The sequence below is a fragment of the Orycteropus afer genome, unplaced genomic scaffold (assembly GCF_000298275.1).
Source record: "Orycteropus afer afer isolate SDZICR_OR568_19922 unplaced genomic scaffold, OryAfe1.0 scaffold00355, whole genome shotgun sequence".
In the NCBI taxonomy this organism is placed as follows: domain Eukaryota; kingdom Metazoa; phylum Chordata; class Mammalia; order Tubulidentata; family Orycteropodidae; genus Orycteropus; species Orycteropus afer.
This window is the reverse complement of record NW_006921942.1, coordinates 2,861,011-2,888,789: the sequence shown is the minus strand read 5'-3', so window position 1 is coordinate 2,888,789 and position 27,779 is coordinate 2,861,011. Positions and strand designations below refer to the sequence as shown.

General features: G+C 51.3%; 1 protein-coding gene across 1 annotated transcript in view; it reads left to right on the top strand.

The window, feature by feature from the left end:
* Positions 1-22,774, top strand: part of HIVEP3 (HIVEP zinc finger 3) — a 76,999-nt gene extending 54,225 nt beyond the window's left edge. The window contains exons 3-6 of the mRNA XM_007952718.2: positions 5,596-5,771; positions 12,085-12,171; positions 19,674-20,605; positions 21,989-22,774. Coding sequence (XP_007950909.1) covers positions 5,596-5,771; positions 12,085-12,171; positions 19,674-20,605; positions 21,989-22,774 — 1,981 coding nt within the window. The remainder of the gene's footprint in view (positions 1-5,595; positions 5,772-12,084; positions 12,172-19,673; positions 20,606-21,988) is intronic.
* The last annotated feature ends 5,005 nt before the right edge of the window (positions 22,775-27,779 follow it).

The window sequence follows — 27,779 nt, the reverse complement described above, 5'->3', positions numbered from 1 at the left end:
GCGCTGGCATTTCTCTGGAGCTGTCAGCACCTGCATGGTCCCGCCCCAAAGCTGGCAGCCTTTCAGGAGGGGCTGGGTGGAGAAAGATGTTGTTCCTGTTTGTCTGCAGCCATAAAGGCCTCTGAGAATCCTGGAGAAAGAAAATCCTAATGAAAGGATCATCCCAAAATATACGTGTAGCCTGTTTGTGCAGAAGCAAGGTACTGATGGGGAAGGTCACTATCTGGGTGATCTTGGCCACGTATCTTAAACAATTTGGGGTTTGGTTCCCTTTTCTGTAGAATGGAAACAATGGGAAAAAGGTTGATGGGAGGATTGGCACAGGACCAGTCAGTGTTTTGTTCCATTGTGCACAAGGTCCCCATGAGTCAGAGGCCAACTTGATGGCAGCTAACAGCAGCAGCAAATCCAGAGCCCAAAGCATCGGGTTAAACTTGTACTCAGGAACTCAGGGAGAAAATCCAAGCTGAATGCATCTGATGTTAACATCCAGCTGTGAAGTCGGACTGGGGGTTCTCAAGTGCAATGAGAATGCAGACCTCAGGAAGGAAAGACTTGGCTTCCAAATGTGCAACCAGTGAATACTGATTGAACACTTGCTGGATATGATGCACTGTGCTTGGCCCTGAGAAAGCACCAGCAAATGAGATAGACATGGTCTCTGCCTTCATGGAGATATTAGGGACTATGCTTATAAAAAGGCCACTCCAGTACACATGGCATGACAAGAGCTGTGAAGGAGTAAGAGACTCCATGGGCCCAGAAGAGGGGTGTGGAAGGGACGGGAGATGCTGGTCAGACAGAAGAGGGCCATGTCTAGGGCAAAGGAAGAAGTAAGACACTTGGCAGGGACTTTGAGGCATGGTGAGATCTGATACAGTTGGAGGGGAGTGCAGCGAGGGTCAGAGATTGGTAAGAATTGGTTTAAGAAGAGCCCAAGAGGTAAACAGGCCAGATGGTATCCAAGACCTCTGGTCCTTGGAAGGGGTAAGGTTTTACTCTGAGAGCCTGCAAGGAACACTAAATGGGGCTCCTGGGCTGTAAGGAGGTGACAGGACTGGATCTATTTTTTGAGAGCTTCCTCTGGCTGCTTGGTGAAGGAAGGATGCAGTGTGATAGGAGAGAGGTTAATGGCCTGACAAGGGGGACAGACATGTTTGGGACATGTTTTTGGTGTAGCATTAACAGGTTGTGATGATGGATTGAATATAGAGAGTGGAGAAAATGGAGTCACCAAGGATCACACCCAGGTGGCTGGCTTGGCTGACTGCATAGACGTGGTGCTGCTTAACTGAGATGAGGACCCATGAGAGGTACTATGGGAAACATGGTGACTCTGGGCATGTAGGGTGTAAGGTGCCTGAAGACCACCAGAGGGGTGCCTAGCAGACAATTGGGTATACAGCCAAGAGGCCAGAGCTAGGGAGTAGGGGTGCACACCATCCATGTCTAAGGGGAAAGTCAGCCCATGTACAGAGGAGAGCTCACCTGGAGGGAGGAGAGAAGGAAGATACAGGCTGGAGCCTGGGGATCACCAGCCCATAAAAGGAGGCTGAGGAGGAAGGATTTCAGAAAGAAGGGAATCATTCAAGCCAAGCAGGTGTTTCCAGAAGGTGACATGTGAACTGCTGGCTAGAGGGCAGACAGGAAAAATCCCTTGGATTTAGTAATGTGTGACCTTGGCAAGAACAGTCTGCAGAGGTAGACAGTGCATGTGGACAGCTCTTTCCAGACTTTGAGCTATGAAGGGAAGCAGAGAGAGCAGTTGCTGGAGCAGGATTGGAGTTGAAGGAGGCTTTTTGGTTGAATGCTCTGTGGTGGGAAAACTGAACTTGGATCTATGGGGATGGGAAAGTGCAGGAGAAGCGGGTAATAAGGCCCTTGGGAAGCTGCTGGGACAGGGTAGTGAAAGGCAGGGTCTCTTTGCAGGCAAGAGGGGCTGGTCCTGAGCTCCTGTGGTGGGGTCAGCCTTGGATGAGAGGAGAGTCTAGGCTATGCTAAGGGAAGCTGCCACATGCTTATACCCAAGGTGGGCCCTGTGAGAACCCCAAAGGTGTACAAGCCTCAGTCCCAGCCTTCAAGCAGCAGAGAATTCACAGGGTCAGCATCACTCAACCAGGACTGCCCTCTTCAAAGTCCTAGGGCCCTTCAGTGTCCCTCCTCATCAAGATCTCCATGACATTGGACTCTGTTGGCCTCCTTTCATCTCGGCTTCCAAACCACAGCTCTTCCATACTTCTCTGACCTTCTCTCTGACTGCCCCTCTGACTTTTCTCTCTTTGGGGCCCTCTGCCTTTTTCATTTTATATGCTTTGGGGGCTTCTATTCCTTTTTCATTTTATATGCTTTCTTGAGAAGTCATCGTCCTCCTCAAAAATCTACATCTCCTGTCCTGAGTCTCAGATTTCCAACCATACTATACATTTCTTCCTGTCTCTCTCATGAGCATCTCACACTTAGCAGTTGCAAACTAAGGTCTAACTGAGTTTCTATCCAAGGCTGAGAATGGTACCACTTGAGCAAGCCAAGTTGAAAACATTGAATCTCAGTTTCTCCATTATGACCCCCAACCCCACGCTCACTGCTGCCAAAGCCTGTGGATTCCATGCCCAGAAGGCTCCAGAACCCCTATCCTAGAACGTGCATATCATGCCTAGAATCCTACTCTCTCCTCTTCCAAACCGCTCCCTACAATGCCAGTGAAGTATCCTCTTTTATATTTACCTCTAAGCCAACTTCAAGCAAATCTAAACTTTTTTAGTGTGTTATGTTCAAGGCCAACGGTGGTCCATCCTGTCCTGCCTGTCTAGCCTCATCTCCTCTTACCTACCAAGCACTGCAGGCCTTTTGACACCCCCTGCCTTTGCCCCTGGGTTCCCTGGTCTGGAGATTCCCTGCCACCTCCATCTCTCACAGTCCTTCTCAACCCCTTCCAACCCAGGCCCCTCCCTTATGCTCCCCAGCAGGCTGTGCACAACTTCCATGGAGGTAACAAAGTATTGTAGATAGATGTGTATGTGGCCCCCAGTCATGGCACTGCCCTTGAAAACTCAGAGTCCTCTCTCTGTCTCTTTATATGTTTTTGTTGTTAGTTTCTGTGGAGTTGACTCCAACTCAAGGTGATGTTATGTACAACAGAACAAACCATTGTCTGGTCTTGTATCAGCCTCACAATCACTGACATGTTTAAGTTCATCCTTGGAGCTACTGTGCCAGTCTATCTCACCCAGGCTCTCCCACACCCTTGCTGACCCTCCAAACATGATATCTTCCTTTAACGATTGATCCCTCCTGACGATGTGTCCAAAGCAAATAAGTAAGATAATGTTCTGCTGCAATTCATAAGGTTTGCTTTGGCTAATTTTCAAAAGTAGATCACTAGGACTTTCTTCCTAGTGTGCCTTAGTCTGAAAGCTCTGCTGAAACCTGTCCACCATGGGTGACCCTGATGGTATTTGAATTGTTGATGGTATAGCTTCCAGCCTCACCATAACATGCAAGCCACCACAGTATAATGAACTAACAGATAGGCTATATATCTATTCATATAGGAAGGCCATTTGTCACCTATGTTTGATATGGAAGGAGAAATGAAAGGATCTGAGAGCAGTTGAGATGGATGCACAGCATGCCTGCTTCTGGCCTAAGCGTAGAACACAGCCAAGATGTGGTCACATCAGAGTGGCTGTAGGGCCTGTGTGGGAATGACCCCACATAACCCACCACAGCAGTGGACATGGGAGGGCGGTGAATGCTGACAGACTCCATTGTAGTTGGTTTGTGGGGTTAGGGTATCACAGACCTGCTGAGAAAAGCTGAGCTGAGGTTGATGTCCAGGTGATGGCGGAACCCCCAGTGCAAAGGGAAGACCAAACAATTCTCACTTTTGTCTTCTCCTTGTTGGGAAAGGGAGCCTCGTCTCATCTTGTCTTCAACTAAAGCCTGGATCTCCAGTAAGATGACAGACATAAGAATTAGAATCTGGGTGTGGGTAGCTGGTTTGGGTCCAGGAAGCCTGCTGCATGAACGTGAACCACTGTCACTGGGAGGCAAACACCTCATATGCTTGGTCATAGATGCCCTTCGTAAAAGCAAAATTGAGTCATTTCTCTCAATACCCCCACAATGGACTGCAGTTCCTTCCATTGAACACAAGATGGTGCTTTGTCCTAGAGCAAGTGAAAGTCCACCCACCTGACCTAAAGACCACTGCTCTGAAACTGGCTGGCTCAGTCAGGGACTGGCTGTAAAAGTAAAGAAAAGTTGGTTTTAGATGCTGTGAGTGGCGTTGGTTGGCCAAACCTGAGGTGGCAAAAAACAGTGTGTGTGTGCGTGGTTGTGGGGGTGTGTGTGGGTGTGGGTGTAGGTGTGTGTGTATAGATGATAGTCTGCTGCTAGGCAGGGATGCCTTGGTATCTTCCTCCCTGGTGTACAGTGTGAGTGTGGATGTGGGCAGGGCATTTGCTAGGTGCTGGAAGGCAGGGTCAGCAGGCCAAGAGGCCAGAGCCTCCTTTGAAGCTCCTGTTGTGGCAGACCCAAGGCCTCCTGAGTGAGAAAACTTTTCTCCTGGATGAATGCCAGGAGCTCCCCACTCAGCTCCATGGCCTGCCACAACCTTCCCCTGCCCTGCTGGAGACTTGAATGCATGTAGCATTAGACCAACAAGACAGCTTTGATGATGATCCTGTTGAGCCTTGTGGGACTTGTGGTCTAGAGAACATGGGTGGCCCTGAGGCCTAACAGGTGGACTGACTGCCCCTGGCAGCTCCTGAAAGCTTTTGGCACTTCCTGCTATGATCCCAAGTAATCTCCAAAGCTCCATGACAGTTGAGGTGGCTGTGAATCCTTAAGAATTTCCAATGTAACTGGAGGTGGGGGTGCAGGAGAGACCGCAGGATTCCTAGAAGTCATTGCCATCCCTGTTACCGGCCCTCACACGAGTGTCTGAGTGGCTTCCCAATAGACTGGTTTAGCCTTTGTTGCCCCTCATGGGAAGGTGAACAGACTTCGGGGCAGGTTCTGATCCCAGTTCTGTTACTTTCTGGCTGGGGGACCTTGGGTATGTCTCTCTCCATCTCTGACCCACAGGTTCTTAAATATCCCCTGGTCTCATGGGGCAATTGTGGTCTAATTTGGGTAAAGTGACCAGCACAGGGTGAGCACTTGGTAAATGGTGGCTGCCTGAGCTGTGACTGTGGTTATTCTTTTTCTCTCATTGTGACTGTGGCAGAGAAGGTTGTTCTTAATGGGCAGATACTGTAGCTGGGGTTGGCTCTGGAAGGAAGCCATCTGGAGATCTGGGGCTTCTCCCTACTGGCAGGAAGCACCAATGTCTGCTGCCTCTGGGGAAAAGGAAGGCGAGGTTCCTTCTGTCCACGGGTTAGGGCAGGCCCAGGGGTCCACAGTCGATCCCCAGGGTGTCTCAGTCCCTCCGGCCCCAGTTCTCTCTGGTTCCTCGTCCTCCATGCCAGATGTCCATAATGGGCTGGAGGAAGCTAGGAAACATGTACATCTTCTGAGGTAGGAATCTGCCTCTTCTCCTCCTTTTTTTTTTTTTTTTTTTTTTCCTTTTACCATGACGCCTGTCGCTCATAGGTACAAATCAAACGAAGAGTATGTATATGTGCGAGGCCGCGGCCGAGGGAAATATGTTTGTGAGGAGTGTGGAATTCGCTGCAAGAAGCCCAGCATGCTGAAGAAACACATCCGCACCCACACTGACGTCCGGCCCTATGTGTGCAAGCACTGTCACTTTGCTTTTAAAACCAAAGGTAAGAGACAGTCGGCCAGAGCATCTACCTCTGTCCAGTGCAGGGAGCTTCCCTCTGGGAGCCCCAGCATAGAGCTCAGGGGCCCAGGCCTCTTTGCCTGGTACTCAGAGCAACTCACTTCCTGGGTTCCTGCCCCACTTGGTACCAAGTGGTGGAGCAGCCAGCTCCAGACTGAGCAGTGGCGGCAGCGGCTGCCCTCAGTCTATCTTCTTGGATTCCATACACAGCCCCTCCCCCTGCAGCTCCCCCCACCCAACCTCACACACACACTGGGCACACTTTTGAGCACAGTTCCTGGTTTGGGGTTTTCCATCATCACCTCTTCCTTTGCATGTCTCCTTAGCCGTTTAGCCACTGATGTGATGACCTCAGCATCCACACTTGTCACTGCCACTCTTGCATTTGGAAATCCATTCCACCCTGAGCCACCTAACACACGCATTGTCACTTCTCATGCCAGAGTCCTCCTCTTCTGCCTCCACCACCTCACTAGTCCCACCATGTCCTGCTCTGCCCGGCTTCTCTGCAGTTCTCAACACAGGGCCTGGCTCTCCCTGCCAGATGTCATGGTCAGGACAGGCTTTGATAGTCACCTGTGACAGAAAGGAAGGCCAAACTGCAGAGAGGGTATGTATCCAGAGAGTTGTGATGGGGGGTAGTGGTGGCCCAGGTCTCTGGTGTGGATGAAGGAGGCTGCGTCTGCTGAGGTTCTTGGATCAAGCACTTCCCCTTTGCTGATTCCGTTGGCTGCTCCTGCAGGACAGGCAGGGAAGATACTGCAGCTTGTTCATTGTTCCTTGGCACCTGAGCAGACCAAGGTAGCCAGGGCATGGGACCTTGGGCTCTTAGAATCATTGGTGGCTTCAGCCTCTTCTGCTTTGCAGTTTCCTGAGTCATGGGTCGGGGGCAATGGGCCTGCCTTCTCCTTTGAGCAAGCTGGGACCTCCACTCTGGCCCCCACAGGAGGCACTGTTTTACTCAGTAAATGGAACTCAAAGGCAGACTTCAGATACGTTATGACCTTCCTCCTGTTGGTAAAGCTGCTCCTAGAGAGAAAGTTCAGGGAACCGCTCTAGAAAGGCTCCAGCCAAGTCCTCCAGCCTTTCTCACTTCCTCTGTCCTCCTGTGACCCAGCCCCTCCCATCTCTCTGCACCACGTCCAGGGTGAATGGATCACAGCCTTGGGCTCAGTGGCCTCCTCTCTGACTGCCCCCATGTCTTGTCTCCTGACCCCGCATACTGACCACTTACCCTTTTCTGCCCTCTCAACTATCACCCTCAGGTTGAGCACAAGTTTTTCCACTGAGGTTTTGGCTGGGATGGAGGCACTTACCCTCCTATCTCCTTTCCCTTGATCTTCTTCTTACTTGGTGTCACCTAAGCAGTACCCTAAAGGGACAGCAAGGTTGGGTGGGCCAGGAGCCCCCATACCTGTCCCATGGGTGCATCAAAGGCACCCCAAGCTCTGGAGCCCTGCTACCTCCAAGACAGCTTGGCCAAGTATGCATCAGCCCTGGAAGTGGGCTCTGTCCTCCATGCGTGCCCTTCAACCCCCACTTCCTCTGGCCTTAGGTGGCCAGTTGGGACTTTGTAAAGAGAGAGGTAGGAATTAATGATTTGCAATTTAAAGAAGAATCATTGTGTCTGAAAGCTAATAACCTCTTGTCGAGCCCCCCACTCCCCTCCCTCTGAAGATGAGGATAGTGAGTCCCAGAAAATGGAAGTACTTTAATATTAGAACTCTAACTAGAGCCCAGGACACCTGCCTCATGGCCATATCCCCACTGCCCTCCTGTCTGTGAGTAGCTCCCCATCTTCTCTGGAGGGGATGGCAGAAGGCTCTAATCAGGTGACCTCCAGAGCAGTCAATACTGCTATCCTTAGTCCCAGGGGGTGTTCTCAGCAGGAGGAGCCCAGCCCCTGAAACTTCCAGCCTAGATAGGCATATGGGTGGGGGAGACCAAGCAGAGCACACCTGAGGTCTATCAGGCACCCCCAGGTCTTCTCTGCCTGAAAGAGCCATCACCCCACCACATGAGATCAAAAACTCCATCCTTGCTGAGTTTCCAGCCTGAACAGTCTCCCTCAGGGGTCCTACCCAATTCTGTCTGCCCCACCCACTTTGCTAGGTCTGAGAGAGGCCTGAGTCTCTAGCAGGAATGTCCATTCCCAGGAGATGCCTTCATTGGAAGCCACATTGAGCCTCTATCTTCAGTCCCTTTCCTGGGTCTCTCTGAGCCCAGACGGAGCCCTGGAAGGTCGAGAGTATATAATCTGAGCAGAGGGGCTGTACACCTCTGCATTTCCTGGAGGGTGCAGCATCCCCATGACATACTGAATGCCAGTCCACAAGGCTTCACTCTCAACCAGTGACTAAGGAGTGGGCTGAGTGCTTTCTCAAATGTTCATGGGGGCTTCTGGAAGAAAAGACCTTTAGGAGCTGAAGCAGTGAGCAAATCTGAAATGGTGGGGTCTCAGACTCTGTGACTGGTGGGAGGGGACAGGTTGGGGCTGAAGGCAGGTGGAAGCAAAGGAGGCTCCTCTGACCTGTCTGCCCATTGGGGGGTGAGGGAAGGAGCAGGACACTGGAGCTCCAAGGCCATGTGTCTTCTTAGTGTTCTGGGTTATGGGCTCCCTCAGCCACCCACTCAGATCACACAGGCTACCCTCCTGTCACAGACTACCTACCTGCCTCCTCCAGCAGTCTACCTATATATCCTCCCACCCTTCTTACTCTTGAACGGGCCTAAGCCAGGCTTGTGAAAGCTGAGGCTGGGCCTGGGGGCTCCGGGCCAGGCCTGACTTAGGCAGTCTGTGGGGCCCTCCTATTGCTGGCTGCACCCTGGCCTGTGCAGCCCTTCCTGTTTGTCTCTGTCTGCCTGTCTGTGTCTCCGTCTCTGTGTCAGACATTGTGGCAGCAGCCCAGGCCTCTGAGAGCTAACTGAGGAGTATTTTACTGGGGTAGAACCAGGAAAGACTGGCTGGGAGGTCCCTGTGAAGGTCTGAGGGTCCCGTCTCATCTTCTCAGATGGTTCCCAGAGGCCCATGGGTGGGTATGAAGTGTGCAGGCCCTTGTGCCAATTGCCTCAGGGGACAGACTTCATGTCCATAAGGCAGATGGTTGGGGGAGGGGTAGTTGGCCAAAGATGAACAAGGCAGACATGGGTCATTGGCTGATACTCTTAAGTGGAGGTTCCGTCTCTCTTCCACACTCCCCATCATTTTCCATTCACCTGCCTTTCCTCCTTCCAGGATTACTGGGCTTTTTGTGGGTGGCTGGGATGACAGTGTGAATCTGTGGACTCTGTCTGCCTGGCAAACAGAGATTCTGTCCCTCAGGCGGGGAAAGGATGTCCAGTCTGAAAACAGTGTCTGCAGCCCTTTGGTGCACCCCCCTCATGTCATAGCGGAGGAGGCAGGGCCAGAGAGGTAAGGTCACACAAGGAGCCAGGACTAACACCAGGCTGCCCAGCCAGTGTCCACTCCAGCTGGGCAGAATCATCTCAGAGTCTCGAACTCCTCCCTGCAGCCTTCAGGGGTGGGGACAGAGGGGAGGAAGGCCCTCATGGGCTCCCTGGTGCCACCCTGAAAGGTAAAGCCCTTTCCATTCCAAGTATCATCTTAGCATCTCTCTCCTCCACACCCAGCACGGTGCGTGTGGCACAGAGTGATTGTTGTGGAAGGGCATGTGGTATGGGAGGGAGGAACCATGTGGTGGGCATCTGCTCTCTGCCAGGCACACTGTGCTGCTCCTCTATATGCATTATCTCATCAAGCACCCCCCAAGCCCCCATAAGGTAGGTATTATTTTGCAAGTGCAGAAACCAGGGCTCAGAAGGTTAAGAAATTTACCCCAGAGCACAGCTAGCAAGCAGCAGGGCCCAGACTCAAACCCAAGGCCATCCAGCTCCTAAACCATTGTCACTCCGTTCTGCTAGAGTGTAGCGCAAACAAAGCCCCTGGAGTCCTAGGACCTGTTTCTAGATGGGGCTTGCACTAACTATCAGTGTGACTTTGGGACAGTTGGCCCATCATGTTGGTTAACAGGAGCCCTTCCATATCCCAGCACCTGAGCTTGTCTAATGACATTACCAGAACCCAGAGGTAAATCAGAAGGAGGTGCAAACCTGGGCCTGGTGGGCATGGGATTAGATGGTCTGTGAGGTTCCTTCTGTGAAAAGTATTTTCCACACCTGGTGGTTGTACACCCCTCACGTGCTGGCCATCAAAGTTGGTTGAACAGTGACTTAAACATTCCAGGCAGAGCATGTATGATGAGTGATGCAGTGGCCAGAATGAGGTATTCAGAGTCTTCTGTGACCTGAGGTGATCAAGGTGGGCCTGGTTCCAGAACCTCAGGGGCAGTTGGTATATCTGGTCCATGGAAAACCTCAATTACCTTTTCCTACTTCCTGATGGCCCTACTCAGGCTTCACCTGTTCTGGACAGAGAAGGCAGAGGTCCACAAGGCTGAACAGATACCTTTGGGCACCCTCCGAGCCCAAGGTAACTCTGAAAGATATATTCTGCTTCCCTTTTGGCCAGGAATAGAGGGTCCAGGTTTCTGTACAGTTATTGCAGAAAAATCTGAGTTGAGAAGGTTAGAGTCATGGACTAGAGCCAAGTGTAGGAAAGAGGAAAGGATCTCATTTATCCCTGCTGTCCTGGACCTCCCCTCCTCAGGGAATCGCAGCTTAAGGTTCCCTGTTAGCCTCTCAGCAATAGCCTGTGGGTATCTTGAAATTCTCAAAATGGTTAGGAAGCACCCTTGCCTCATCCAGGAGCTCTCTACCTATTCACCCATCCATCCATCCTCCTGTTTATTCATTTCTCCCATCCTCTCATCTAATAGTTTGTCTTCCTACCCATTTATCTTCCTATTTATTTTTTCATTCATCCCCTCTGTCTGTCTCATCCTTCCATTGGTCCTCCCATCCATCCATCCTTGCATCCATCTTCCCATTCTTTTAGCCTCCTGTCGTTCCTCCTTTACATATAGATATGCATGCACTATGTAGCTGTTCTCCATTTCATCCAGTTCACCATCTTCCCATCTGTTTATTGACCTATTGTCCACTCTTCCTTCTGTTTATTTGTTCATCTATTCCTCTATCCACCATCTATCCACCCATTGGTTATCCACTCACCCAATGCCCCATCCATCTGCCCATCTTCTTCCTGTTCTTCCTTTACTCCATAATTTCTCTCATCCACTCATCCATCCATCCATCTACCCATCTCTCTATACAACCATTTCAAGAGTCTTACATCTCTCTGTTCTTCTCTTTTCCATCCCTTCATTCAAACTTACCAACTAATAAGATTAATGAATCAGACCCCCTGACTCTAGGACCTTACAATTTGTTATGTGAATGACCAAACGGAAATATAACAACTTCCAGAGCAACAGTGAGCACATCACAGTTCAAGGGTGGCTGCTGGGCTGAAAGGAACCCTTAGAAGCATCTGGCCTGCATTCTTCTGGGGGTAATCTGGGATACTCTGCCCCTCCTCCCCAGAACATTCCCATCCACAGAGTTCTGGGGTCTGTGGGGGCAGAGCTGTAGCAGTTGTCACTCACTGCTCTCTAATTCCAGAGCTGCTGCCCTGCTCATCATGCTGTTGGGCTGGACTGAAGACTGAAAGCAGAGGCAGCCTCCCCTCGGAGGGCATTGTAGGCATGGAGCCAGGCATAGACTTTGTCCTGATCTTCCTGGCACTGCCCAGGAAAAATGAGACCCAGGAAGAAGACTCTATGGAAGCCAGGGCTTGGACCATAGCCTCTGGCTCCTGGGTCCACCACACTTCCCTGCCCTCTCTCCATTCCCAAAAGTGACTCTGTCCTGGTTCCTCTTCCCAAATCCTGTAGGATCCTCTAGAAGTGTCCTCAGCCAGAAGGGGATCCTCAACGCCCACCCACCATATTGGTTAATGGGAGCCCCCACAGCATCCCAGCACTGAGACAGCCACCAATCCTGTCTAATGGCTGTCACCAGCACTTGAACCAGAGTTCAACCAGAAGCAGGAAAAACCTATTGCTCTTGAGGTCTCTTTTAATTTCTTTTTTGTTTGTTTTTAACCAGCATCTCACTCCCTCATTATACCCTCTGCCCCTCACAGCCCCACACCCACCCACCCCAGCTCCTATGTCCTCCCCCACCCCCAGAGCAGCGGCAGTGGTTGCACAGCCCACCCTGAGCTGCCAAGGCCTGGACTGTGCTGAAGAGCAACTGCCCTCAGCCAGGCACTGCCTCTGAGCCCTGGTCTGCCAGACCCTCTAGCTAAGCCTGAGTCTGCTCTCCTTTCTCTCCAGGGAATCTGACTAAGCACATGAAGTCAAAGGCCCACAGCAAAAAGTGCCAAGAGACAGGGGTGCTGGAGGAGCTGGAAGCCGAAGAAGGTAAGGAGTCACCAACTCCCTCCTTCCTGCTCCTCCCTCCTCCTCCTCCCCCTCCTCCTCCTCCTCTTCTCCCTCCTCCTGCCCCTCTTTTCCTCCTTCTTCTTCCCCTGTTCCATCTTCTCCCTCTACCCCTTCTCCCTCCCCTTCCTTTCCCTCCTCCTCCCCCCAGTACCCCACTCATCTCTTCCTCCCTATCGCCCCTCCTGTTTTTCCAACTACTAGGAAATGGTGAAAGAGGTTCACTTCACAGAATGGTGGACCCCACTCCCCATGCTGCAGACAGTGGGCAATGCATTCTGCCGTGCAGAGCTGAGGTGTTTAGAACATGCCCCAGTATGTGCTCACTGAATGCTTGTTAAATAAATTAATTCCTGAGTAATTGTAGCCAACACTGATGGAGCATCCACTGTGTGTCAGGCATGTTCTAAACACATGTCATGAATTATCTCAACAAATCCTCACAATGATTCTGTGAGATACATACTATTATAAGCTCCATTTTACAGATGAGGCCAGAGAGGTTAAGTGACTTGCTCAGGGTCACACAGCTCAGGACGTGGCAGAGCTAAAATTTGAAGCTCAGCCAACTGCTGAGCCTATGCTCTTCTTCACAGAATGAGGACAGGGCCACAGGTGCTCCTGTTGGGAGCAGTCAGGTGGGAGGACCTCCTGACCCCAGTGACTCTGAGACTCTCCTCACAGTGCCGACGAGGAAGCTGGGGTTCAGGGAGGCAGGTAACCAGCCAAGATCTCATAGCTCATCAGAGGTAGAACAGTGTCTGGAGTCTATGTTCCCCGTCTGCTAGCCCTCCTTGCACCTTAAAGAGGCCAAGATCCTGCATGATGGCAAGAGAGCCAGGGGTGGAAACAGCTTACTGCTGTGGGGTCTTCCCAGGTGTCCATTTCCTTGCACCTGTGACACTAGCTTTCAGGACCTGGGATTCTGCTGAAATAATTTGTCGAGGCCTCAGGATTATGCTCTACATGGGCCAGTCTAGCAGGAGCAAGGCAAGTATGCACAGCCCTGAGTGAGGCACCTGTATGTGCACACGTGTGCAGAGCTCCTGTGTGTGCACAGCCCCCTCAAGCAACATCATGATGTCTGGGGAGGCAGAGGCTGCTGCCCCTGTCTACAGCCTAGTTTCTTGGCCCACCCTATGCGTCTCTGCACTCCCCTATTCTCCTTTTAGAACTGAGCCTTCCCCTGTCGAGGCCTCCTGCCTCCCAGGACCTACAGGGCCCTTCCTCCCACTGAGCTGCTGCTGGCCCCTTTCCCACGCCAAGCCTCTGGGCTCTCTCAAGCCCCAGAGATGCTTCTCTGTTGCTTAAGGCCCTCCCAACAGCTCAGTGAGGGAGTCAGGGATGTGATCCCCAAGTATAGTTGAGGGACCTGGGCTCCAGGACTTCCCACTGATTCCTGATCTCTGCTTTCTCATGCCCGATGACCAGCTCTTTTTCTTCTAGACCAGATTCATGGAAGGAAACACTCAGGGTAGAAAGGGAAAGGACATCAAAGCCTCCCCCACCCCCCCATGCACTTCCACACATGCATACACACAGGGTGGGAATCAGTAGAGGGAGATCCCAGCACCCTGACCAGGCCAGCCCAGATGTGTGAAGCAGAACCCTCGGCCCTCTGAGCTCACCCAGTGTAGGGTAGCTTCCGGAGCACAGAGGGGCAGGGAGAAGGAATAGGGAGGTGGTGGGTGAGGTCCTGCAGGGCCTTAAAGCCTTTCTTATTTTCACACTCCAAAATTTATTCCAAACAGTCCTGGTTTTCTATTTATGCTGTATTGTAATGCACTCACTGAAAGCAGTTTGCTCAGCAAATCCAGTTACAACCTGTCAGCCCAAGCCACACAATTCTTGACCTTGACCTTATCCCTACTCATGCTCAGACCTATACACTCAGCCTCAAGCAGACTGGGCCTTCTAGAGAATTTGAGAGGCTTTCAAGAGAGCTGAAGCCAAATCTGATGGCCCCTTGTCCTCTCCACCCCACCGTACTCCATCCCAGACATGTTCTCCATCACTGAGGGGCATATTAGAGCAAATTTTTGGCTAGACGAGAGAGAGAGACAGAGAGACAGAGACAGAGAGAGAAGGAAGGTGAGTCAAAGGTGTGGGTCTGGCTGTCACTGCCCAACCTCTGCATTGAGAAACATGGCAGGTAGGTGGACGAGCAGTCTGCTGGAGGAGGTAGGAGGCACACCTCCTACACCTGGCAGATCTTTGCCCAGGTTTCCTGAAATCAGAATCAGAGCTTACAGTGTGACAAAGGAGTGAGTGTGTGTGTTGTTCCATTTTTGTTTTTCTTTTTTAGGGATGTATCTGTAGTGTTACAAAAGAGTAGGACTTAAATCACATTTTCTCTTGGATGACATAAATACCTTTATTGAACAGACTATAATAAACCTGGGACTCTTCCCCCTAAAACAGGATGTGGGGTGACCATGTTTTTCCAGAATGCACAGCAGGCCATTTGCAGACATTGTCTCAATGAGTCCTCATAGCAGATGGTGGAAATGTGTGTGGCCCCATTTTAAGTCGAGGGAAGTGGAGCTCAGACAAGTAAAGGCTGCTACCCAAGGTCACATAAAAGTCACTGGCTCCCTGTCACCCTAATGCCTGGTGGGATGAACTGGGGTGCTGATCCTAAGCTGGGAGCTCCCCTGGGTAGGAGAGGCCCTGGGCAGGTCCCTGGCCCTCTCCTGACCTCTTTTCCCCATGGAACCAATAAGGATAATCAGGCCCACCTTTTGTGAGGAGATGAAGTTAATGAGCTCATTCCAGAAGTCATTACCAAGCATCACCCTATCCTAGGCCCTGGTCTAGGTTCTGGAGAGACAGCAGTGTGTAGGACACAGCTTCTGTTGTCAGAAAGCTTATATTCCCGAGGGGGATACAGGCAGTGAACAAAAGTGGAATGTGGGGGCAATAAGTATGAAGCAAAGAGTAGGAGACCAAAAGTGTCAAGTGAGAGACTGGGCAATGTGGGGAGGGTCCAGCCACTTAGTGTTTTGGTTACCTAGTGCCACCCTGACTGGGAGCTCTAGTAGCATAGTGCCTAAGGCACTTGACTGCTAACCAGAAGGCTAGTGGTTTCAAAACCACCAGCCACTCTTTGGAAGGAAGATGGGGCTATCTACTTCAGTAGTGATACTGCCTCGGAAACCCAAGGAGGGGTCACTATGAGTCGGGTCCGACTTGACGGCACATAACAACAACAACAATAGTGCCACCCTGACAGGAATATACCACAAATGGGATAGCTGGAACAAACAGGAGTTTATTCTCTTACAGTTTTTGAGTCTAGAAGTCCAAATTCAAAGTACCAGGCTCTAGGGGCTGGGTGAAAGCCCCTCGACCTTGGGCTTCAGCTCTGCCTCTTGCTCCTGGCCTACTGGAGCTGTAGGCATCTCTCCACACAGGAAGCTGCTGGCTGCTGAGGCTGACAAGCCCAAGGTTGACAAGTGAAAAGGCACAGTCCCGATATTACCAAACCACATAGCAGGCCATTGATTCAAGTCCAGAGACAGTCCAAAGATTGGCAGGAAACATGGCAGGCTGCTAAAGTGAAGATTCAGCAATACGCAGGGTCCAAGCATGCCAAAAAGCTGCAGACCAGCCCCAAAACTTCTCCTTATATACTGGAAGCAGACTGCCAGTCTCATCATGGGGAATAACTACAGCCAGCTGCCCAGCCACTCCAAACCAGGCCCAGCAATGTTGACACATAACCTCGGAAGGAAGGTTGGGCAATCCTACTTCCGTAGTGATACTGCCTCGGAAACCCAAGGAGGGGTTGCTATGAGTCGGGGTCAACTCCACAGCACATAACAACAACAACAACATCACAGATAAGGAGGTGGGAGTACAGAGAACCTGAATGGAGCCAGGAGTCACAGAGCCAGATGGGTTCTGAAGACGATTGTTCCAGGCAGAGGGAACAGCAAATGCAGGGCCCCTGGGGGGCATAGGGCTTGGCCAGTGTGGCTGGAGCCGGTGGGCTAGGGAGGCAGGGGCCCAGGATAAGTTCAGAGGGAGGTGGAGCAAATCCTGTGGCCCTGTAAGGTCTTGTCTTTACTCTGAGTGGAGTGACTCCTTTGACTCTAGCTGTGTTGGAGAATGGCCCCTAGGGAACAAAACCGGAAGCAGAGATCCAGGCAAAACACAGTTTGGCTTAGGCTGGGTGGGTGTGGTGGTGGTGGGCGGATTCTGATAAATTTTGGAGGTAGAGGCTAACGTTTTGCTAATTCATCCAATAAGGGGGGCGGGGAGGACTCCAAGGTTTATGGCCTAAGGAACTGGAAAGATGGAGTTGCCATGTCCTGTGATGTGGAATATTCAGGGAGGAGCATTAGATTTTGTGTCTGTTAGACAAAAGTGAAAATGAGTGAGGACAGCCTGGAAGGATGGCCAGGGCCGCTAGTCCCGGGTTGACGGTGCTGAAGTTGAGCGCCAGCACCACCTTGTGGCGGAATCCCAGCGGAGTCATCTGCCAATTGCCCACGCTCTTATTTCTTCCGTGGTCCCCAGGCCACGTGACCGCGCAGAGGACTGAGGGGAGGGGAGTGTGCTTTGTTGAGCATTTGTCGGTGATCCCAGCAGTTGGATCCCAGCCGCTCAATGTGGGGTTTTAGAAATGGGCTGCCCAGATGTAGCGGACCTGGCGAGCCCTGCGCTAAAAAGGAGAGCCGTGGCTTCTTTTAACGTTCATCATTCATGCTCTGGGTGCTTCCTTGTGAAAGAGGGCCTTCAGGAGCCGTCCTTTGCTAGCTATCAGGAAACATTGGCCCTGTCCCTCCCTCACTAGCAGCACTACCGCTTGGAGCCTCATCTGCAAAATGCTCACAATGCCTGAGATCTTGGGGGTAGCTCAAGATGGACCAGCTAAGGTTTGTTAGGCACTGGGTGCCAGGCTGGCCCTAAATGGTACATGCACTCTCATTCAACCCTCCCAACAGCTAAGTGGATTCTATTACTATTACCCCCACTTTACAGTGAGGGAACCAGAGCACACAAAGGGTTACATAAATTAGTGACATCACACAGCAAGCAAGTGGTAGAGCTGGGATTCAAAACCAGGCCATTGCCTGCTTCTCAGTAGTAAACTTAAGTTTTAAACTGGCAGTGTAAGAATGCAAGGGCTGTAAAATGTAGTCTGGATTGAGCCACTACCTCTCTGGGTGATCTTGGTTAAATTAAGCCCTTGGGTAAAGTTTATGGCTACAGTTCACCATGTGTTAATGAGGGGTGGAGTGAGTCCTCCACAAGGGAAGTCAAGGCCTGGAACAGAACTGCAAAGTGGATTTTGTTCCCTACTCCCATTCCTTTGTGGTTGTTAAACCACATGGAGTCCATTCTCATAGTGACCCCCATTGGGTTTCCAAGGCTGTAAATCTTTGCAGAAGTAAATTGCCTCATCTTTCTCCTATGGAGTAGGTGTTAGGTTTGAACTTCTGACCTTCTGGTTAGCAGCTAAATGCTTTACCCACTACACCCCAGTGGCTGTTAGTTGCCTTCAAGTTGGCTCACACTCATGGCGATCCCAAGTACAAATGAATGAAATGTTGCCCATTCTATCGTTGCAGCCACTGTGGATTTTGAGTGCCTTGTAGCCTAGAGGGTACCTCTTCCAACACTATATCCAATGATATTCTGTTGTGATCCATGGGGTTTGCGTTGGCTGATTTTCAGAAGTGCAGTGGCAGGCCATTCTTCCTAGTCTGTCTTAGTCTGCAAGCTCTGATGAAACCTGTCCATGATGGGTAATGCTGATGGTCTTTGAAATCTCAGTGGCATAGCTCCCAATATCACAGCAACACACAAACCACCACAGTACAACAAACTGATAGATGGACCCCCGCCTCAGTCCCCCATTCCCTTCCCATCTCCATCATCATTCTGCTCCCAGCTGCCAGGAGACCTTGCCTCGGCAGTGCCCTTGGCTCTCACTTCACGTCTCCCTTCACCAGCCAGCCCTAGTTCCACCTGGAGTGTTGATCTCCATCTACTGAACGCATACTTTTCCTGTAGTCTTGCATTTTACTGCAGCATCTTGAGTGATTTGGAAGCCTGAATACTGGCCTCTCTGGGCCCAGGGCAGCTGGACATGGTGGGGCTCAGAAGCCCAGTTGCACCAGCGGCCTAGACCTGGATCAGCGTGTACATCCAGCCATCTTGGTCAGGAGCAAGAGCAGTGCATCACAGAGGTAGAGAGGCTTGCTGCCCCACTCCTCATCCCACCTGTCACTTGCTCACACCTTGCAGGTTAGAAACACAGTTCACAGCAGGGGCACCTGGCAGTGGGCTGGCAGGATCCAAACCCTCAGGAGCCTGCCAGGTAGGCCAGACATTAGCTGAGCTCTCTGCAGCATCTAGACTGCTGCCTGTTTCAGAGAGGACCAAACTTGTTAAAGGTGGCCCAGACGGCTGGGGTAGCCCAACAAGAAGCCAAACCAGGAAACTGGGATTTCAGAGCCTGCTCCCCTCTGCTGGGAGTGGCACGGGCTCTCCAAGGGTAGCGGCTCCTCTGGACAATAGTGCAGCTGGAATGGGCCTGCTCTGCAGCTGATGCCAGCTAGGACCCACAGAGGCCTAGGCCTTACCAGCAGCCAGAGGCCCTTGTGCTAGTCATCAGTGGCCTGGCCATCAAGGCACACATGCATTTTGCCTCTCTGTGGCTCTGTACTAGGCCAGCCAGCATGACTGCCTTGCTTCAGCATAATAGATTCCATCATTCATGTATTAATGGCTGTCATCACTAGTTAAGTTCTTTGCTGTGTGCTGAGCACCTGGTAACTCCTTCTAGCAAACCCTGGGAGGTGAGACCCTCACATTCATTTGACAAAGGAAGAAAATGAGGCAAGTGACATGACATACTTACAGTGGAGGCAGCACTGACTACTAGTGACGGAACACCTCATGCCATAGTGTTATTTGTTCAGTCCTGGCCTGCCATTTACCTTACTTGGGCAAGTTACTTAATTTCTCTGTACCTTAATGGTGGCATCTGTAACATGGGGTTAAGAATAGTAGCAACCTCATAGAACTTGAGAACTAGATGAATGAATACAAAGGAGGCCCTTAGAATTGAACCTGGCCTGTTGTAGACACCAATACTATCAGTATTAGTAGTTGTTGTTCTTAGTTGCCCTCAAGTCGATTCCAACTCATGGCAACCTCATGTGTACAAAGTACAACGGCTCCATGGGTTTTCAAGGCTGTGACCTTTTGGAAGCAGGTCACCACATCTGTCTCAGTACTAGCAGGAGGCCACAGATAATAGTAGATAATAATACTATTATTATTTACAAAGTGTTCCCATGTCTATTAGGTCCCTTGATCAGCCCAACAAGCTTGTGCTATTGCCATGGATACTATGCCCAGTTTGCACATAAGGAAATAGTTTCCTTATGGGCTTGGAAAGGAGTAGGCATGGGGCTGCCATGGCCCCAGGGCCCAACTGTGATCCCGTGTCTCCTGTGTTTCCCCCCCAGGAACCAGTGACGACCCGTTCCAGGACTCGGAAGGGCGAGAGGGCTCAGAGGCTGTGGAGGAGCACCAGTTTTCAGATCTGGAGGACTCAGACTCAGACTCGGACCTCGATGACGATGAGGAGGAGGACGAGGAGGAGAGTCAGGACGAACAGTCTGGACCATCCTCGGAGGCACCCCTGCCCGGCCCACCAGCCACGCTTCAGGCAGACTCCTCACCCGAGCAGGGCCCTCAGCCCCCAGATGCCCCCTCTGGTGACCGGGCTGTGCAGGGCACCTTGGTCTCGGAAGCTGAGCACTTGGCAGCCAGCACTGGCTCCACATCCAGCCAGAGCATCCCGTGCCTCCCCTGGCTGGGGCCAGCCCCTCCCGGCCCCATGGAGAGGGACACAGGCTCAGCCCTGAGCTCCAAGGCTGTGTTGCCGAGAAGGCCATGGTCCCCGAGCAAAGAAGTGGGCAGCCGCCCACCACTGGCTCGCAAACACCCACTCATCAAAAATGACTCGTCTCCCCAGCGATATTCACCGGCCCGAGAACCGCAGGCCTCAGCCCCCAGCCCGCCTGGCCCCCAGATCAGCCCAGGGAGGGACATGGGCCCTCTCCCTTGTGGGTCCCCAAGACTCAAGCTATCTCCTCTCAGCCCCAGCCCCCTGCGAAGAGAACTGCCCCCTCGAGCACATCTGCCCCCAGAGCACGAGGGCTCCACAGACCCAGGCCCTCCCACACACTCACCCACCAGGAGATGGTCCCCAAGTCAGGCCGAGTCACCGCCAAGGCCAGCGCTGCCAGGGAAGTGGGCCTCGGCGCCACCGGGCAGCTCCGCAGCAGGCGAGCACAGCTCAGGCTTGGGGCTGGCCCCGCCAGCTCTCCTTGCGCCCGTGCCTCTACCTCACAAGCTTCTCAGCAGAAGCCCGGAGACTGGCGCCTCCCCCTGGGTAAGTTCCTCCCCGTGTGGTGGCTGGGCCTGCTTCTCCCCGTGTGAGTAGGGGGATTGCTCAGTCACTCCTTGTCCCAAGTCACATACCTGGTGTTAAGTAGCTCTACCACTTCAGTAGCTAATGCTACCATGCAACCTGTGAGAGCCGAAGCACCATGTTTTTCTAGGTCTCACAGGTTTTCCAACTTGGACAGGGTACAGTCTTACCACTTTTCTATGGCTTGTTTTAGTAGAAAATATTTGCATTTTCCTTCTCTGACAGTTTTCCGCCTTACATAGTTTCCAACTTACGTAGGTTTTATGGTAATAATTTAGCAAATGTGTATTGGGCATCTACTATACCAGGCTCCATGCTGGGTTTAATTTAGCCTCAGAAGCAGCAGAGAATAGACTCTGGAACCAAGCTGCTGGGATTAAACCCCAGTGTTGTGGCCTTAAATGTGATGTCAATACTCGTGCAAATCCCCTCCCCATATGTTCTTTGAGCAGAGAAGGTCAGATGGCAGAGCTTAATCACAGTCATCCCCAACCCCCACCACTGTCACCAGCACCCTGAGACACCACAGCCAACCCCATCCCTGTCACATCATCACCATCACTGTCACCATTGCCAACATCTTTGTCATCATTACACTCCTGCACACCATGACTGTGTTCCCATCAGCGTGATCCAAGTTGTCACATCATCAATACAGTTACCATCACTGTAGTCACTGCCACGACCAACACCATCTCTGTCACATCATCACCATCCAACACCATCACTGTTGCCACCACCATCACAACTCCCAGTACTGACATTGTGGCCAGCACCATCACTGTCAACCGACCTTTACCTCCCAATGCCTTTTCTGTCACCATGTTTTCACCATGCAACACTGTCATTTACCATCAACAGCATCAACACCATCACTCAGAGATTCAAGTCCCTAGAGGAGCAGGGATATAGCAGTCTTTCCTTGGGTTTCAACTTTAGGGTCATATTAAAATTTCTAGCAGTGGGAGAAGGTCAAGGATCTTGAATGAAAACTCATGTCCAAGGGTGAAGTTGAGTCAAGACCATTTTAGAAACTAGAGAGGCCACAGAACCAAGATAGCAGGCCAGGCTCGTGGCTGACATTAGGGCAGCCCATCCTAGAGTACCCCTTCCCCAGAAGACAGACAGAGGCCACAGGGCCTGAGTGGCTCCTGGGTTGCTGGGGCCTGGTAGTGGCCCTTGCTAGTCATGGTGGGCAGCCAGCCACAGGCCAGCCGATAGGGAGGGATTTGAAGACTGGTTCTGGCCCCAGCTTAGCAAGTCCCTCCCCATCTCTAGGCCTCAGGTTCTGCATGTGTCCAGCATGGAACCCTCTCCTTACCATGTCCTGTTTTCTGAACCCAGCAGAAGTCCAAGTCCCGAAGTCCCTCCTGCTCACCTGGCCCCGCTCATCCTCTCTCCTCCTGGCCCTTCTCCACCTCTCACGACTTCCACAGCCACATCCCAGCCCGGACAGAGGAGAACATCTTCAGCCACCTCCCTCTACACTCCCAGCACTTGACCCGTGCCCCGTGCCCCTTGATTCCCATTGGTGGGATCCAGATGGTGCAGGCGCGGCCGGGGGCCCACCCCACCCTGCTGCCAGGACCCACTGGGGCCTGGGTCAGTGGCTTCTCTGGGGGTGGCAGCGACTTGACTGGGGCCCGGGAGGCCCAGGAGCGAGGCCGCTGGAGTCCCACTGAGAGCTCGTCAGCCTCCGTGTCCCCTGTGGCCAAGGTGTCCAAGTTCACGCTCTCCTCGGAGCTGGAGGGCAGGGACTGTCCCAAGGAACAGGAGAGGACGAGTGGGGGCATGGGAAGACCTCCCGACTGGGAGCCTTCAGAGCCGACACCCACAGACAGGCCCTACACCCCACCCGAGGCCTTGCCCCGGCCACCCCACGGCCGCCAGGCTGAGCAGACCTGGAGCCCCCGCTTGGAGTCACTGCGCACTTTCCCCAACCCCAAGACCTCCGCCACCCCACCACTGGACCGCAGCAGCTCAGTGGGCTGCCTGGAGGAGGCCTCCACACGCTTCCCAACTCGGAGGAGGAACCTTTCTGGGGAACCCAGGACCAGTCAAGGCTCCCCCAAGGGAGCACACAGGGCGCCTCCAGATCAGCCCGAGGACAGGGGTGCCCCAAGCACGTAGTCTCTCTCCACCACTTCAGCATCTGGCTCCCGGTGTTCCGGCAACAGACGTTTCCAGCCAACTTCCTCGAAACACCTTGCTCTCATGGGCCTCTTTCCCATCTGTCCATCTGTCCATCTGTCCAAGCAGCTTCTGCTCAGACCCTCATCTGTTTTATCTTTCATGTATGCAGTTACCTGTGCCTTTTTCTATACCTTTTGTTGCTTGAAAAGAAACAACACACACACATAAAACACCCCACGAGGAGGAGGAGGCTGTGAACATTTTGTACTTTTTCGGCAAAGGGTGTAGGTAGAGCCTCACCCTCTGCTGCGGTCGGCAGCCCCCCACCCGAGGCCTGTCAAGTGGCAGCCATTTGCTGAGGAAAAGGGGCTGCATGGAGGGGAGGAGAAAAAACAAAAGAAACTTTAAAAAACATAATAATTCAATATAAAAGCCAACGCTCCTATGTACAGAGGTTATGGTTCCTATTTATTGCCGCTTTGTCCTACCCCAGCTAGTGGCCACCCCTCTCTGTCAATGGCAGGGCCAGCGGCCCAAGGCTGAGGAAGCCAAACATGGGTTTGGAGGCCCCACCCAGACGTCACCTGGCAGGCCCAGAAATAATGCTTTTTTTTTGCCTTTTTTTTTTTTCCTTCTCTTTTGTTTCTAAGGGAAAATAGGTTACTTTTCTTAGGATTTAAGTACAAAAAAGTAGGACCTGGTAGCAGGTAGGTGCTAGCTCCCCCAGGGCTCCCAGATATCCCCCTTGGATCTGGCAGTTGACTGGTGACCCACCCCCCTCCCAACCCCTCCCCTCTGCTGGTCCCAACCCCACCCCTTGGGCTGGTTTCTGAGCACCTACCCTGGGCCTTCGCCCTGGCCTCCTCCATAGTTGGCCTTCCATATTCTAAAAGCTACCCACAGGGCTGACGTGACAGGGCCCACTCCCTGGAGGTCAAGCTTGAGTGTGTCACTTTTCAGCTCCTGAGGCTGGAGCCTGGGTTTTATTTCATATTTGGTCCCTGGGGTGTAGGGGGTTCTGTCTTCTTTATGTGCAGACACTGGAGGTTTCAGGGACTTGTGTCTGAACCCCTTTGTAGCAGAACTGGTCCCTCTCTCCCTCTTCCACCCCATACTGTCAGGCTCCACATCCTCCCAAGGAAATACTCCAAACCATGACTGGGTTGGACTGCTGGGCCTTTTGGTTGGCTTAAACTTTTTAAAGAAAAAAAATATATATATATATATATGTATATATCTATATATATATGTATGTATATATATATATATATATATATATATATAATATGTATATATCTATATATATGAAATATATATTTTAGTCTCTTATATTTTAATCATTATATTATATATATATATTATAATGTGAACATATATATAAAGAAACTAAAACGAGAGCCTGGTGTTTGATACTTTCCCCACCCTTCTCAGATTCTCTTGACTTAAAAGATTATTAATTGTCCTAAGTCATTTTGAATTCTTCTCCAAAGCAATCACTTCAGAGGCAGTGCCCCTTCCTCATCCCCACCTTCAAGAGGCTGTCCTGCATTTCCCAGGGCAAATCATGCTTTGTAAGAAAAATACTATGACCAAAAATTAAAATCCCAGGTTGACATATGGAACTTAGACTCCAGCCTGTTTTCTTCCCTGTGAGAGGTAGGGTTTTTGCATCCTTCCAGAAATGATCTTTCGTTTCTACAAGGGTGATAAAGGGTGAGCCCAGGGACCGGGGCCGTGGCCCATCCATGTTTATGCAGGTCCCCTATTCCTGGCCAGATCCTCAGGCAGGCCTATCCAAAGGCTCTTGAGCTGATTGAGCTGTTTGGAGGAACACAATAAGAAGGCACAGTTAAGACACTTCCCTGGCTCCCTGAATGTGGCCATATCCCCTCTTCCTCTGGGTCAGGCCTGTCCCTGCTTGGCCCCTTCTAATGGACCAGTCACAGGCCCCACCCCCAGCCAGACCGCCTTGGTCGCTCTCCTTTGGCATCCCTCAGAGCTAAAACAGAAAGGAGACAAAAGGAAAAGATCTCCCTGGGTGCAGGAAGCTAAGGGATCTGCTGTTCCCAGTGTGCTGGATTGGTTAGTCACCGTGGGAAAAGGCAGCCAGCCCAGTCTTGACCATACTGGCACTGTTGTAGCTTGGCAGGAAGTGTCAAGGAGCCTGGGCCCAGTCACAGCACAGGCCAGGGCTCTCCTCACCCCCTGTCCTATAGCTCAAATCCACGGGCTGCCCAAGAATTAGACTTCAAGAGCTGAGGGCTGCCCATTGCTTCAGCCAAGTTTCAAAATTCTTGAGCAAGATCTGTTGGGGCTAGTGTCTGGCTGGTCATCATTCCCCCTGTACTCATACAGCCCACCCACCAAAGGCATCCTTGCCTAGGAAGCCTTGTAATGAATGGACAGTGTGGTCAACAGGGGAGAGCCCCATAGTCTCTCAGGGTCATTAGACACAGGCAGAGGGGATGTAGCAGAGGGCAGGTGCCACCGTAGACCCATGTCTGATGATACACAAACAGAATCCAGCCGAAGGGCTTCTGCCTCACACAGGTGCCCAGAGAGAAGGGTTGATGCCACCAGTCAGGGATATATGTCATTGGGCCACAACTCTGAGTCCCTCTTGCCAGATTCGATTCCTATTTCCCCTAACACAGAGCTCTATTCCCATGCTCATGTCTTTGTAATTTGGGAAAAGATTAACCCATGCCCTCCCCTGGCTACCCCTGCCCTGCTCCCAACCATTTCCTGTTTCTGGTTTGCTCATGACACTCTTGTCCCGTCCAAGGGCAACAGTGGAGACTGAAGTGCTCATTTGCTGGCAGGGACACCTGAAAGGTGCAGGGACACAGGATAGCCACTCTTAGGTACATACCATCTCTAGCCTTTGAGTGTTGGCAGTAGGAAGGAATCAACTCACTGAGGTTTCAGGGCCAAATTTTGCCTTCTGTTGGGGACTCTAAGCTGCTTGCCCCCTGGGCGTACATTACTGGTTGCCCTTCATTCCTGGAAAACTCAGGGCCATTCTGGGTACTACTAACTCCAGTCCTCCCCAAGGAGAGCTTTCCCCAGGCCTACTCCCTCCAGCCCACCCACTCCATGGCTTACACTCTGGTCCCAATCACTGAGACTCTCCAGAGACTCAGATGTCCCTCTGCCTCCCTTAGTCAGAAAAAGTCTGAACAAATTAGCTTTCAGATGCCTCCAGTCCCTGCTCCACGTTCACCCAGTTCTTCTTGAATAGGAACAAGCAATATATCCGAGCTGAACTTCTCTCTAGTTCATTCTCCAGGCAAATCTTTCTTTAAGCAAATGCCGCAGCTGAGGGGACATCCCTAGGGACGGCCCTGCAGTACTGACCAGGAGGGGAGCGTTTCAGAAGGCCTGATCCACAAACTCTGCTTCTGTGTTGTGAATCCAGTTTGCTTTCTATCAGAAAACTGCTTCGGCACTTACGATCACTTTACTAAATATAGTGTAAAAAAGAAAAGCAAAAGAAAAAAGAAACTTGTAGGCAAATGTAAGATACATGCTCTCTGTAAGATAAATATTTGCCTTTTTTTTTAAAAACGGTGTATGTATTCTGTACGTGAAATTGTCTGTAGAGAGTTTCTATGTTCTTAAATGGCAATACATTCCAAAAACCGTACTGTAGATATGTACAGCAACCACACTGGGATGGGGTAGTTTTGCCTGTAATTTTATTTAAACTCCAGTTTCTACACTTGCATCTTGCAATGTTGGTATGGTATATATCAGTGCAAAAAAAGAAAAAAAAGAAAAAAAAAAATCCATGCAGGTCTAAAGCACAGAGTCTGATGTACAAAAAGAAACAAATGCTCAGTATTGATGTGTGTGACCCTTGTTGTAAATTACATCTGTACTGTGAATGAGAAATTTTTACAAGTATAATAATTGCCTTTATTACAGCTCCGGCTGGGTGTTCAGCCTGAGGATATTTTTTAAAAAAACAAAACAAAACAGCACGTTGGAATAAATTTTAAAACCCCAACACAACTCCGCTTGCCTGGCTCACAATTCTTTTTAAGGGTTGCAGGATGTCAGAGTTGGAGGGACACGTGGCCCTCAGAGAGGAGCAATAACCAGTCCACAGTCACCCCGCCAGAAACTCTCTCATGACCCCTCACTTTTAAGCCTGGTGAGGAAGCACCATGTGGTTTGGCTGAGACCTGGATTCACATCCTGGCACAGTCACTTCCTGACTGTGTGACCTTAGGCAAGTTACCAAACCTCTCCGTGCCTCCTGATCTGCAGAGAGCAGGGTAATAATCTAAATCTATAAGGACTGTTGTGAGGGCTAAATAATGCTGTATATGTTGTTGTTGTTAGCTGCCATGAAGCTAACCTTTGACTAAATGGTTGACCCCATACACAATGCAACCCAACGCCGCACAGTCTCACGCCATCCCCATGGTCAGTTGCAGGTCAGACCATCGCAACCCATAGGATTTTCATTGGCTGGTTTCTCAGTAGATTGTCTAGGTGTTTCTTCCTACTCTGTCTTAGTCTGGAAGCTTCACTGAAATCTGTTCAGCGTCATGTTGTTGTTCTTGTTGTTATGTGCCATCGAGTCAGAGCCGACTCATAGCGACCCCTCGTTGGGTTTCCGAGGCAGTTATCACTACAGAAGTAGATTGCCCAACCTTCCTTCCGAGGAGTGGCTGGTGAGTTTGAACCGCCAGCCTTCTGGTTAGCAGTCAAGGGCCTTAGGCACTATGCTACCAGAGTTCAGCATCATAGCATCTTGCAATCCACCACTGACAGACAGGTGGTAGGAGCACTTGAGGTGCATAGGCCAGGAATCTAATCTGGATCTCCTGCATGGAGGTGAGAAGTTTCCCGCTGAACCCCCACTGCCCCAAGGTGGTATGTTTGGAAAGAAAAGAAAACAGTTGTCATCAAGTTGATTCAGTCTCACGGCGCCCTCATGTGTGCAGAGTAGAACTAAACTACTCCGTAGCGTTTTCAGTGGTTGTGAGCTTCT